The 14,058-nt window shown below is 45.1% G+C and overlaps 1 protein-coding gene across 4 annotated transcripts; it reads right to left on the reverse strand.

The window, feature by feature from the left end:
* Positions 1–1,171: 1,171 nt before the first annotated feature.
* Positions 1,172–14,001, reverse strand: LOC106742821. 4 transcript variants are annotated; one of them, XM_014616110.1, is made up of 11 exons: positions 13,920–14,001; positions 12,560–12,675; positions 12,271–12,411; positions 11,374–11,543; positions 11,091–11,286; positions 10,721–10,792; positions 9,153–9,213; positions 8,750–9,038; positions 8,059–8,314; positions 7,307–7,494; positions 1,172–5,065 (listed from the first exon to the last, which is right to left on the reverse strand). In XM_014616110.1, exons 2-11 carry the CDS (start codon positions 12,666–12,668, stop codon positions 4,961–4,963), a joined length of 1,587 nt encoding a protein of 528 aa, XP_014471596.1. In that variant the 5' UTR covers positions 12,669–12,675; positions 13,920–14,001; the 3' UTR covers positions 1,172–4,960. The 4 variants fall into 4 exon arrangements, with proteins under 4 accessions (XP_014471596.1, XP_014471597.1, XP_014471594.1 ...); XM_014616111.1 differs by lacking the exon at positions 13,920–14,001 and adding an exon at positions 13,096–13,384; XM_014616108.1 differs by lacking the exon at positions 13,920–14,001 and having other exon boundaries at positions 12,271–12,408; positions 12,560–13,089.
* Positions 14,002–14,058: the final 57 nt, after the last annotated feature.

The following is a 14,058-nucleotide window of genomic DNA, read 5'->3' on the forward strand; positions in this document are numbered from 1 at the left end:
CGACGGTTTTTGCGCCGCTGAATGTTTGTTTCGGAGCTAACGATCAGATCATCTGTTGAAATCGCTTCTAACTGACTATAAAATATACCTAGTGACATCTGTTGATCGACTTGGAGTATTAGAAATGTTAGAAATTGAATTGCAAGTCACTACGTTGTACCCGCCGAACAGATAGGAATTTGCCGCAGGTACGCGTTTCGGAGCGCTTCGGTAAAAGGTCGAAATTTCAATGAAGAAAAATTTAGCCGGCTATAACATCTAATGTACCTTTTTAGAGGGTTCAAAGTATTTTTTAAGCGAATAAACAAAAAATTGATTTTTTGAAAATTTTACAGTAGACTTCCCCCTTAACACTTTCACAACCGCATGTTAGCGCAGTGAAACGTCGCCAGTGGCCGGCAATATTTTGGAAGAAAAAACTTCACGTAAATTCATGAAACAATTAACATTATTATGACGTGCTAAGAAAAGTTTTGCAAGTGGCTTGCCACTAGTACCACGTGGGAGTCACCGGCAAATAGCGACTGGCCTATCAATGGTACCACGTGAGTGTCACCGGCAAATAACGACTGGCCTACCAATGACATCACATGAGTGTCACCGGCATACAACGACTGGCCTGCCCATGACACCACATTGGTGTCAGCGGTTGTGAAAGTGTTAAGGGTCTTAGCGGCATGGTCGACTCGCTGCTTCGAGACAACGTTCTGTGCCTTGAGTCTTTTTGTCTCAAATAACGGTGCCACAATAAGAGTCTTATGCCTGAAGTTTTAACTCGAGAAAACCCAAAGACGGCCGGTGGACCCCACAATCATGTTAAGCTCTTGCTAACTGAATATGTAAAGGCATGTATATATATATATATATATACATATAATGCCCTTTCCTGTAGCTACCCAAACAGAACAAATGTCTAAGAGATGTCTTAAAGGCATCTAAAGGCCGTTCTATTTTTTCTTGGTATCTTTCATACGTCTTTAAGAGATCTTTTAAAAATTTGTTCTACCTGGGCAAAGAGTTCATGGAAGTAGTACTTAACCAATCGAGTTCTTTTCGACGTGGAAAAAGTTTTGGAAAAGATTCTGACCCACTGGGATTAACAGACAGTCGGTTGCTTGGGCTTTCCAGAGTTAAACTAAAAGGTCGTTCCGTTCGTGACGTTGATGACAAATTGCTATATAGTAAGAAAAAAGTAAAAAAAAGAGAGAAAATGACAACTCAGACAAGGCTTGGAACGTAGAACGTTGTCTTAAAATTACAAGCCGGCCGTCTTGCGAGGCCCTTATTCGCGTATGTGGGCAACCAAGCGGCCGACTAGAATATTTTGACAATGTGTTTCAACACGGTAGGTCTGTTTCCTGTTTTTGCACTAAGATTGAACTGAACTGCTGCAAGTTAGAACTGACAAATTTAAGCGCGCAATCATGGAATAAAGAACATTCTAGTGCAATAATGAGGTCTGTTCTTTGTCGCTGAACTTAGTGCGCTTAAGCACTTTCGGAACATGAAAAGAAACAAATATATAGCTGTGACTTCGTGTAAAAAAATAAAAGAGGGAGATAGAATTAGTGCAAGCTGGTGCAGCCAGTTTAGCTAGAAAGAACGGATCTACGGCGTTATATACTTGTAGAGTTGAACAAGGTTGATTTTTTCCAACGCTAACTGGCTACGGTAGTTTTAACTTGTATATCTGAATGTGAAATGCTATATATTAAAATATAAATATTGTAAAGTCCCTTCGATGTCCAGGAAAGCTCCTACTTTCGTATTTGCCGTTCAACTTTTGTTATTATAGCTGCTTATAATAAACGTTCAAAAGTGCAAACTTTCGAAGCAAAAGCGATAAAACATAACTTGGGTCATCTGAATGTTTGGCTTCGCGCGTTCATACGTGTCATGAAGTCATTAGAGTGGAAGTACAATGATTTAAAATGACACAAAGATGCAGGCTGCTCGGTGTTTCTTGCATTCTCTGATTCGAGAGTTCCAACTGTCCTCGCATCTACTTGCACCAGGTCTCTTCATTTTCTTAACTGGTTGCATTAACTTGTACTAGTTCCCTTCTCCTTTTTCTTCCACCAAGTCTTATTTCTCTCTTTTTAAGTTCTACAAGTATAACACTAATTCAGCGAAAAAGAACAGACCTACTGGCTCCGGATCTATACAGACAATTTAGCGAACTTGCACTGAGTTTCGCTGCAGTATGAAAAACAGCGTCACTGACACCAATTCTGGGATAGAAAAAGAAACGCGTAGTCTCAAACTGATGCAGCCAGTGCTGGAGAAGAAAGAAATGTTTTAACAATATCCAACCAAATATCGAATTCGAAAATGACAAGACACGACGGCTCCTTGGTTCCCAAATCGCGAGGGTAACGAATTAAGGCCGCAGACGAAAGAGGAGGGACGAGATTTCTTCGTGACAGAAAGCCGCTCGGCCATCATTCCGCACCCCGTTCGCGTAACGAGCTCGCTCGGTAATTTCTTAATTAGCGCTATCCGATCACACGAACGACAAGTAGGTGGGTCGTTTCACGCTGCGCGGGATCGTCTGAAAAAAGTTAATCGGTCGCGCGATCATTTCCGGGGATTTGTATTCTTCTCGAAAGAAAAAAAAAGGTCTTCAGTCGCTCCGCCGATTCGGCCAGCGGTTTTTTCGTGCGCGCTAATTTGGCACGTGTTTCGGAGAAACAAGAATTTCTCTCTCAAAGAGAATGCAGAAATGATCGCACTATAGCGCCGTCGATCGGGCGATTCCGCCGCGCGAGAGAAATCCCGTGTGCCGCACACGTGGCACGCGCGAACGTTTTTTTTTCGCGTCTCTATAGCCGCAAATGTATAAAATATAAACTCTCGAAAATTCTCTCGCAATTCTTCTCTCTCTCTTTTTTTTTCGGTTTTTCCGTTTTTAGTTATATTTGCGTCACAGCAGAGTAAACAAATACCAAAGTGGTAGTTTCCTACAGTCGAAACAGGTATAGGAGAGACTAGACTAATTCTAAAATCACGGTTCGATCATTTTTTTTTCTTTTCTCTCTTCCGCTCGTTATTTTCTCGTATATTCGCTCGCGAGAATCGAAGTACCCGCTTTGCGCGGATCGCCGTTACTTACAACAAATTGTATTACAAAAACGCGGAACTGTTCTCGCGGATGCGTTCTACCGCGTACGTGGCTCTGTGTTGTGTGTATACAAGTGTCTGTGTGCGCGTGTGTGTATCCGTGTATGTTTTTATTCTCCTAAAATATTATGTGTATATATATATATATATTAGTCTTTCACGATTAATCTTTTTTTCAAGATCGAGAACGCTTGGCGTTCTCTCGATTGAATGAACGGTCAATTCGTCGCAGTCTTGTTACGCGACAACGTTTGCGAGAGACGAGCCGGGAAGGTTCGTTCCGCAACCACCGAACGCTCGATCTTAAGATTTTCTCTTTTTCCATCGCTAATGTAATTCTAGTAGTAACTACGCGTACGAAAAAAAAAAATTAATAGCTGTCTTTCAGTGTGGTTGACACAGATTCGATCTCCATCCAGAGTCGAGATTTCGGCGCCGCTTCGACGCCCTCAGGACAGTTCGTGCCAATTGATGGCCTATAGACTAGCGGAAAACCTACTTTGACGATATATTGACGCTTATTAATTTCCCTCTCGAACTTTTAACTCTACAGACTTAATTTTCACGCCATCTCGGAACAACATATTTTGACGCTGAAACAGCGAAAATAGAAACTCGAGGCATCTCATCGGGGTCAATGTAGGAGTAAATTGTATTATCAGGATTAAAAAAAGAAACCTATTTTGCTGTTTCAGCTCCTAATCTAGAATTAAAAGTTCAATATAGGGCCGAAATTTCGACTCGGGTCCTTTCTTTAACCAAGGATCGATACCGACGACTCATTCTTAAGAATCTATATATACCTGAACGGCTCGAAAAAATGCCCGCTTGAATTTTTCTGCTGTGCACATTATTGATTTTATGAAGACGTCCTTTTGAGAGATGATTTTCGTATAGTCGATACTTGAAATATTAATTTTTTATTAAAGTCATTAACATTCAAAATAAAAAATTCAATCTTTTCGCCAAAAAAAATCTCTTTTCATTTATAAAAAAAAAAAACTATAATAGATATTAAAAAATCCTACAACTAGATATAATCTTATTAAGGATATTTATGCAAAACTAGAGCTAAATCAGCCCGATAATTCCAGAGATATTTTGGGTACCGATTAGCGAGGGAGAGCTTCATAAATGTAAACAAAACATATGAAGAATCATCGCTGAAAAGGACATCTTTACAAAATATGTTCACGTTATGAGCAGAAAAACTCAAGCATTGGGCGTTTTTCCCGAGCCGTTTAGGTGTACATAGCCTCTTGATTCCGTCCGCAACTTCAGAATTCTGGCTCGTTGAATCGGCACGACGATGTGTCCGATCGAGAACGAAAAGAAGCAGAATATAATCGCGTAAAAAAAGAAAGAAAGAAAAAACAAGAATTATCTTCCAACCGATAGACTCTAATGACTAGCGTATTTCAATCGTATAAAGCGCGTATCGAATCTTTGTATTTAGTTGTTACCCCGTAAATGCCTGCGAAGGGTTTAAACGCTTCCTTTCTTTCTCCATTTCGAGAAAGAGAGAGAAATTGTTAACAAAGTATCAGTTAACGCACTACGGCAGCTCTACGTCTCGTTTCCGCATTGTTAGTGCGAGCGAAAAAAAAAGAAAGAAGGACAATTTTTCCCCTCGAGGACACGCGAGAAGAAAACGCAATCTCGTCGTAACATCGACTCAACGCTGTTCTACACGCGTCGCGTTTGTTTTTTTTTTCCTTTTTTTTTCTATGGATATCGGTAACGAAACCGACATCGGGCGGGGGAGGGAAGAAGGGAGGACATTCGTTCGCGAGGGAGGATCCCCTTCGGAGGAGGCGAAGACTCGGCACTCTCTCTCTCTTCACTCGGGATCGGTCTCCTCTTCGCCGATCGGCAATATCGCGACGGGGCCGGCGGCTGCTAATTTGGCTTTATACGCTTCCGGTTCGAACCAGCGAATCGGTGCCTGTTCCGGAAAAAGAGAGAGAAAGAGAGGAACGATTAGTCTCCAGCGGGTGACGTTCGAGCGTCGTCGACAGAGCGGCATGTATATATATTATCCCTTACCTTATACCTCGTTATGTTACAAGCGGCATGCTTCGGTGTTGGGAAGCCGTGTATGTTAAGTATTGCTCACGCATGGGCACATGCAGGCGATAAGTCGTGAGTCTCTTGCCCTTTCTTTTTTTTCTTTTTACTACCGACATTCACCGAGGCTCTTTCGGTGAGCGAGCGAGCGAGCGAGCGGAGAGCAACAGACTCGGATGGATTTCGCAGTATGATTTATTATTAATACAACGTGTATGTGAGTTCGATACACAACACTAAGTCTTATGTCCTCGTTAATCTCCTGGCGTGTGGTAGAATCCCTACACCGTCCGTTCGGGGGTTCCATTCTTATATCTCTCTCTTTTTTATTATATTTTCTTTTTTTTGTTTTTTTTTTTCCTTCTCGTCTTTCAAATCATTCCTAACGTCAGCGCTTTATAACACAATCGTTATCGTAAAGAAGAGAAACGCGAACGGATACGTATAACGTGAAATAAAATTCTCTTACAACAAAATACGAAACAAGCGATAAAGTATAGCAAAATAATACATATATATATATATATATATATACATATATATATATATATAGAGAAAAACACACACACACATATATATATATATATATATATATATATATAGAAAAAAACATTAAAAACACGTGTTACGTATAACAGATAGGAACGTAGAATTAGCACGAAGAGCAGCCCTCTACGATGATGCCGTACGACGCGCGACAATGATATACGACGATTTGTCCGTTTAACGCTGAGTAACAAAGAGTAAATATAACACGTAAATAGGAAACATTTAACAATATCGCGCGTACCTCGCGCTCAACGAGCCGATTGCACTGTCTCGCTTCGTGTCCGCCAGGCGAGACAAGAAACGCCAAGTTCCTTCCCTAAATTCAATCAGTCGCGTAATTGGCGTACGCAAAATACACGCACGCGGAAAACAAATCGTGAGCGCGTCGAGATAATTAATAAAACAAAAGAGAAAAAGAAAAAGGGGGAAAAGATAAAAGTAAAACGAACGAAAACAAAGAACACTGGCGTTCGTGTTCACGAGACTCGCTTACAATCTTTGGTCTTGAGTTGAGAATCCTTAGAAAATGATCACTTCTAACCGGTTGGAAAAGACCTTCACCGTTACAGGATCGTAATTGTCTAAAGCTCCGTTAGTACGAAAACGCGAAACAACGCTGTGAGATTCACTTGCTCCGATCACCGTAAAATCTGCCCTCTCTCGCGCGAGCGCGATTGGAAATACTGATACAACTACTAATACTCGCGAGGTCCCTCGAGTCGTAGCTGTGTCTCCCCCTCCCAGCGAATACAAAGGTTCACTTTACATTCTACGAAGAAATCCGCGCACACGCAGTAAGCAGTAAAATGTTAGCAGCGTGCCCAGCCCCGTTTGGCAGTTCGTGCGTCTCATCGACGGAATCTACGGAGGATCCCGTTAAAGAAACAACCAACCGTTAAGGAGCGAGCCTGTCGTCGTTGATTAATCCGCTGATGTTCAATTATCTGAGAAAATAACAACGAATCAACACGTCGAAACGCCGCCTGTCGAACGATTACCTCCGATTTACCAATCAAATTAGTAATTTAAAAGATCCAATTGAAATCGAAAGCTCGCAAGAGAAACCTTTAATTATGTTAGTTGCGAGAGGTCGGTTAGGCGTCTCGACGGGCTGACACTCGAGGCAATGACGCGTCCACAAGAAAGAGACAGAGCTACTTCCCGACGTTGCTTCTCCCCCCCCCCCCCNTCTCTCTCTCTCTCTCTCTCTCTCTCTATAGATGAGTGATTCTCTATGCGAGAACTCTATAAGAGAGGGTGGGCTTCCTCCCTTTTTTTTTTATTTTTTTATGGTATTAGTAGGATTCAACGCGAAATCGGAAACGGATCTCTCGCCTCCGGCCTAGTCTAGAGACGTGCGGGTTAAGAAACACCATGACAGTAATCACACTCTTATCACCACGCTGGTCGCAGTCACCGCGCCGTGTAACGTTTCACAGTGAGTATATTGTTACGTTACTGGTGAGCGTCATAGAGAAAGGGAGGGGGTATATTAAATCGCGGCGTTGCAAGGATTAACACGGAAGGTGTTGCACGGTATGTGATTAGCGTTCCTGTCGCATAGCGGTACCTTACGAACTATATTGGGACATTCCTTTTGTATGCGCGCCCAATCAGCGGGTGGCCGCTTCGCGTAGGGGCCCGTGGCGCACAGCAACAAAAACTCGTACGTAAGTTCTCTTGCTTCTGGAACTGCATCAGACAAATTACTCCGGTAAGGCTGGATTCGTGCAGGACATCGACCACGTAACTTTTCCCCTAGGACGGAAACGTGAAAAGTGAAATGTTTTCAAATTAGAAAATTACACTTTTAGGCCACGTCCCGAAACATTCGTCTCGTCGAGGAAAATTTCTCTCGGTGGCCTCCGATTTATGGAGGGGGGACTAATCGAAAATGAGCTTTTCCGGAAGTAAAATCTTCCTCGAAAAGAACGTTCTGGAACGTAGCCTTGGAAGAGGAGATTCACGACTCCTTGGGGACTGTGATTGTGAATCCTACTCTCTAGTATGAATCCGTGAAGAAAATATAAATTTCCTAATTTGAAAATACTTCACTTCCACATCTCACATTTCCACCGTAAGGGAAAAGTTACGTGATCGATGTCTTGAAAGAAAGAAAAAAAAAAAGGAAACACTAAGGATATAATACATTCGGTAAATTGTTCTGAAATTATTCTCGTGAAAAAGTGATAAATTTTCGAGAAAACGAAAAGGAAAGCGATTAGAAATTTCTCTGTGCGCGGTCGTCGTTGCGAAAGCTTCGAGTACCAGCAGAAACACTAAGGATAAATAGTAATAATTAGAATTTCTCTACTTATCTACCTTGTTGAGTCGAACACAGCTCCTCGGAGATCGGCCGAGGCTTGTAGGTTTCTTCGCTCTCCGAGGTCGCGGCGCTGTCCACACTCAATTCTCGGCCTAAGGTGTTCACGTTAACCGCCGCCAACGGCGCACGGGTAACGGGGGTGGAGGAAGTTACGGAAAAGCTGGGCTCGTCCTCGTAATTGAAGTACTCTACACCGCTGGTGAAGTTGTCGGGCTCGCCCAAGAAGTGTTCGTCCAACACTAGTTTCGCCGTCTGCGAGGTGTGGCGAACCGTTGGATGGAGGGTCGCGTGAAAATTGTGCGCGAATAAAACAAATAAACAATAACTATTAATGGTTGAAATAAATGGTGTGAAATATAAAGTAGAAAGAGAAGGCAAATCAAATCAGGTACTACCAATCGAAAGAAATTTATCACGCGTGCGATTAATCTCAACTGAATTTTGTAGAATCGAAACAAGAATAGCTGCAATTACTTTCCCTTAAGCTTGGTTTACAATGTGCTCTTTGCATCTTGTTCTTGTTTTCTTTCTTCTGCAAGAACTTCTATTCACTTATGAAAAAAAGAGACGGAGAGACAATAAACGAGAAATAAAGGGCACATTGTAGATCAGGCTTTAAAGATAAGCGAAACCGAGCGAATGGAATCCGCTCTGTACAGGCTAGAAATGAAATAGGTGGTTCATTACCCTGACGAGATCGAGATTGCAGCCCGTAATTTTGAGGGACTGGTTACCGACCGTAACCGTGTACTTGTATTCGCCTATACTGGCGTCGTTGGTGGAGAAGCTGTGGAGGAGAGATGACCGCAGACGAGAATTGTGCTGGTTGTGTTGCAGCCTGTTGCTCTCGTCGGACGCGCTGCTGTTCAGCGAGGAACTGGAACCACCCATGGCCCCCTTCTCGCCGCCGCTCTGCTCCAGTCTCACTGGCGATGCATTTCGTTGTATCGTATCTTTGATTAAGTCCTTCGCGTAGCTGCCGCGGGCAAGCAAGAGGAAACGAAGAGATTAACACATCACACACGGAGTCGCTCGCGCTGATTGACGTAATCAATCAAATATCCATTAATTAAATAAATCTGAAACGTACTGAATCTTGTCCTCGGACGTTCCCGTGATTTGGACAAGTCGTTCTTTAGCTCCAGGGTTTACTACAAAGCAGAGATACGGTATCAACGATTCCGGGCCTTTCCCGTTATGCACGGTGATCGTGCGAGATCGCGTGACAGTCATCGTTAAGATCCTCCACACAAGTCCAGCGGCACGGTTAATGTGTTAAGAGTATCGCGTGTGACATTGAGTATTGTTATACGTGTGAGACATACTGCCAAGCGAGATAAGTTATAAGTATCCGTATTTAACGGTCATTGCTTGAAACTTGTCTCGGGGGGGATCGTCGATTGTGTTTTTCACTCGAATCACACGACGCATGGCGATATTGTATTTGCAAATGCGACTCGGCTGAAGAGCCCGCATCTGACTTGAAATTTACATCTGGATACTTGGTGTTCGACTGTGTGTCGAAAACATGAGAATTACAAAAATAGGTTAATTCGCTATGGATATTGACCGATGAAATGACATATATTCTAAGAAGTTCGCTTCATTCTTATAATTCTCACTACGTTTTGAGGCCCCCAGTCGATCCCCAAGTGAAATATCCAGATGTAAGTATAGAGTTAGATGCGAGTTCCTCAGCTAAATCGCATTTACGTTTTATGTAGTGTCGCACGTCACATGTGATTCGAGTGAAGAACTCGAACTCTAGTTTGAAATTCAGATCAGAATATCGCACAGATGGGACAAGTTTCAAATAACGACAGTCAACACGGGCCTGAGACACGGGCTGTTGAGAGAGAGAGAGAGAGACTCTCTCGAACGGAACTCGAGAACAAACGCCTCGAAATGTGTTACGTCATGAACAAACGAAAATGCAGATCGGAATATTAAATGCAAACTGCCTTCCGTTTCGCAGGGAGTGCGATCGACCGACCTGTTGCGCGTGAAAATCCGCGCAACGCTCGATCGAATTCTCTCGCGAAGCTGCAAATTGCCAACGCGCAACATTCGCACTCCGGGCTCACCGAAGAGACACATTCCCATACAACACAACTGGCAAAAAATGAAAAAAAAAAAAAAGAGAGAGAGAGACAATCGCAAATCGCACAAGACGCGGTCTCTTCGTTACGCCGAAAGAAAGCCAACGTGCTCCGGACTTCTCATTAATTAGAAGTAGATTCGTCGGAATAACCGGAAACGCTAAACTCTCGGGGGTGATTCAATTATCATATCGGTTAAACAGTACCGGTCATGCAAGTTAAAAGTGACAGAAAACGAGGAGAAAGGGTGGCTGTGTGACGACGGAACGCGCGCGCGTGTGTGTGTGTGTGTGTGTCGCATGGTGCGATGTTTTGCTGGGGCAACAACACACTCGACGTGATGAGAGATCTATCCGGGAGGATTCTGCGCTGCTTGATTATTCGCCTCGATTATTCGATGCTCCTCGAGCGACGTAAAAGCGAGGTATTAGCGAGGTGTACTTTCTTGGCAACAATGGGGCGCGCTCGGTTGTCCCGATCGGAATATTAATGTCGTTCTTGCGATGCATGAGCACACAATGCTGAGAGACAAGCCATGGGCGGATCATTTTTGCTTTACCTCGCTGGAAGGAGATGATCGTCTGGCTGAGCTCCTCTATCATGTGAACCCGCCGCCCTTTTATTCCCATCACTGTATTTCCGTGCAAATCATTTCTTTTTAACAGTGGACAAACACAACACAACGTGGACGGTCGGAAAGTCGCGGGGGTAAAAGAAAAGGAGAGAGTGTGTTCGAGACTCGCGAGAAACGCGATCGCGCGTTTTAAACGTATGAAAGAGACTCACGGGGCCCTTATTCTAAGCCAACTGCAAGGATTCTTGTAAATATCGCTCGCGAAACGAGAAGAGACATAGCGCGATCGATAATGGAACACACCGACTTGTAGAGTGAAATTACGACGCGACAATCGCGATCGGATCTAAATTACCTTTTCCCGAGTCGCTATTGCGAATGACGACTTCGTCTTTGCAATAGTTCTTGCCCGGTATGCGCGTGGGCTTCGCGAACTTGCCGCTATTCCTGATCACTTCACCGGGGCCTAGGATCGGCGCCGAGGTGGGCGAGGTCATTGCCAACAACGGGGACGACATTGGATTCGTGGGCGTGTCCGGTACCGTCTCGGTCTGCCGGTGAAAAGCGCTCGTCAGCGTCGCCGTCGTCTCGAGAAAGCAGCGGAACGCCGGAGTAGCGCGCCGCCAGTTTTTACCTACATTGTCCAGATGCGACAACTTTTGCATGTAGTACACGTCCATCGAATCTGTGTGACGCCATTGTTTCGCTCGCAGCTCTATTAGTTCCAGCAGATGAACCCTGGTCGTCAGATCTAATCTATCGTCCTGACTTCCATTCCTGATCGCCACAAAGGCTCTGTCCAGCTGATCTGAAGTGAACACGAGACGAGTGATCACTGCTCGGCTCTCATCGTAAATCGAACGTTTCTCGATTTACCGTACCATTTTCGTTATTATAATTACTACGTGGGGAGAAAGAATCAGCTCCCAAGGATAAAAATTAGCTGTCCATGTGATACAACTGAAATTTTCGTTGATCTTAGTTAACTTCTTCGTCCCTGTAACTCTTCTTAACTCCCACAGCTAAAAACTAGCTACCTAAATTTCAGTTGTATCATAAGGGTAACCAATTAAAGCAGGCATTGGATAACAAACGCGATCTCCAATCGCGAATAAAAGATGTAAAGTGATTCTTTTGCACAACTCGGTCACATGTTGCTGAGTCCGTGGAAAACAAGTTATTGGAATGGGACGTCTCACTCCACCCTGCATATTCTCGAGATATTGCATCATCTGATTATTGTTCCGATCGATGCAACATGCGCTTCAATATATACTTGCGAAACTTTCGAAGAAATAAAAAAATTCATCAACGAACGAATTGCTTCTAAAGTCTTTCTCCTACCGTGGAATCCACTTATTGCCGGAAAGATAGGAAAAGGTTGTGGCAAGCGGTGGAAAATATTTTGATCGAAATACAATGTACCGTTTTTCTTAAATAAATGCGTTTTTTAGCTGAAACAAACCCTTAAAATTAACCGAAATAACCCTAATATATTATTAATTATAATTGCTGAAAATAGTAGAGGATCGTACCTTTGTAAATAGCTTCTAATTGGCTGGCGTAGAGTTTCAGATGACTACACATAGAGATTACGTTCATTTGCAGCGTTCGGTCATGGAAGCCATTAGTCAGTTGCATCGCAACATTGTCGATTAAGGATACAATATCCTCTACTGGAAAATCAACAAAAAACAAGGGAATTGAGTGATCCCTGATGCAACTCAAACATGGACAATCTGACATGTTGACAGTTTCGCCGGAAACTTGTAACTGTGCTTGCTGTGAATTTCGCTCGAAACGACGGAATAAATCTACACCTACCAGTCGTGATCCGCCCATCGACGGTCGAGTTGCGCTGGCTGAGCTTAAGCGGCCGTGGTTTTTCGAGCTTCTTCACAGTCCTGGCTCTGTTGAGTTGTGCGGTAGCCATGATAATCCTGCAACAACAGTTAAAACGTGTCGTGCGAGTTCGATGTACTCGCCAATTACACTTATCACGACCCGAATATCTCCCGGCGGTGTTGACACACGTAACAATCGGAGCACAACGAATTCCCATCCGGCTCCCCCCGGCGGTCGTCGAGTTTCACGCTACATCACTGCCCTCGGATGAACTCATTTCTACTGTGTGACGTTTTGTCAAAGCGAGACGGGAGGAAGAGAAAGAGAGACGGCGGACGGAGAAAGCGGCGACGTCACTCGTTCCGGCGTTTTTGCTTGCGAAGTGCCCGCGGCGAATTATCTGGCCGAAGTTGTCGCGATTTCGATGAAAATCATTTGTACAGCATTTGTCGTCACACAACGCCGACGAGATCCGCTCGTGAACAGAGGGAGAGAGAGAGAGAGAGAGAACGCACGCACACACGTAGCACTGTGAAGTTGGACGAAGACTGCGCTAAGGAACAGTGGCGGGACCTTCGAATTTCTTGCCCCGCTCGCGGTCGAATTTAGCCTCGCCCCGTGGGAGACGAAAGGAATTCCCCGATTCCGGTCCACGATCTTCGGGATCCTCCGTTTCAGCGCCCGGCGGCTCCGTCACTGCGGGGGAGAGCGGCCGGGAGAAAGGGGAGAGCTGCGTAATTAGAGCGAGCGAGAGAGACGCACGGACGGAGCGATCGCGGAAAAAACGGGCGAATAACGCGAGGGGAGGGCTATTTATAAGGTAAACGTCGCGAAATGCGCGCGGACTGTTTCGCGGACGCGAGGATTACCGTGCGCGCGCGCGGGCGAAAATATTATTCGCTCACTTGACAAACAGACGCGCGTCTGCGTCGCGTCCGCGAGCAGGAAGCGGCGAGTCGAATAAAGACAACAGAGAGCCGCGGGAGAAAGGGGCGACGTCGGGGAGAAGGAGGCGGGCAAGGGAGGGAGGGAGAAAGCGACGGGGAGGAAGACGGGCGAAAAGGGGTGCAGAGGGGAGGAGGATAACGCGCTAATAACAGCGGAGAAATTATTTTCAACGCGTGTGTGTACATGCGGGGGACGCGCGAACAATCGCGGGAAGCGCAGAGGCGCGGGCGGACGACGTCGTCGTCGCGCGCGCTGCGACGACTCTTCCGCGGAATTCCAGATATGGAGAGATCCGGGCGGCTTTCCGCGCCGCGGAACCGCGACGGTGACGGCGCGTGTCGCGTCGGCGACGGACGGACGGGCCGGGTGCGCGCACTCGCCGCGGACGTACCTTTCGCGAAGTCCACCGCTTCGTCGGCCGTGCAACGGATCAACGACACGCAGATCGTCCGGTTGAGATCGCGAAGATGTGTCGTCGACATACGCCGCGAAGGTACATCCGAGTGCCTCGAAATCGGCCAGGGCCGGCA

Source organism: Dinoponera quadriceps, unplaced genomic scaffold, assembly GCF_001313825.1.
Source record: "Dinoponera quadriceps isolate SergipeBrazil2010 unplaced genomic scaffold, ASM131382v1 scaffold781, whole genome shotgun sequence".
NCBI classification, from domain to species: Eukaryota; Metazoa; Arthropoda; class Insecta; order Hymenoptera; family Formicidae; genus Dinoponera; species Dinoponera quadriceps.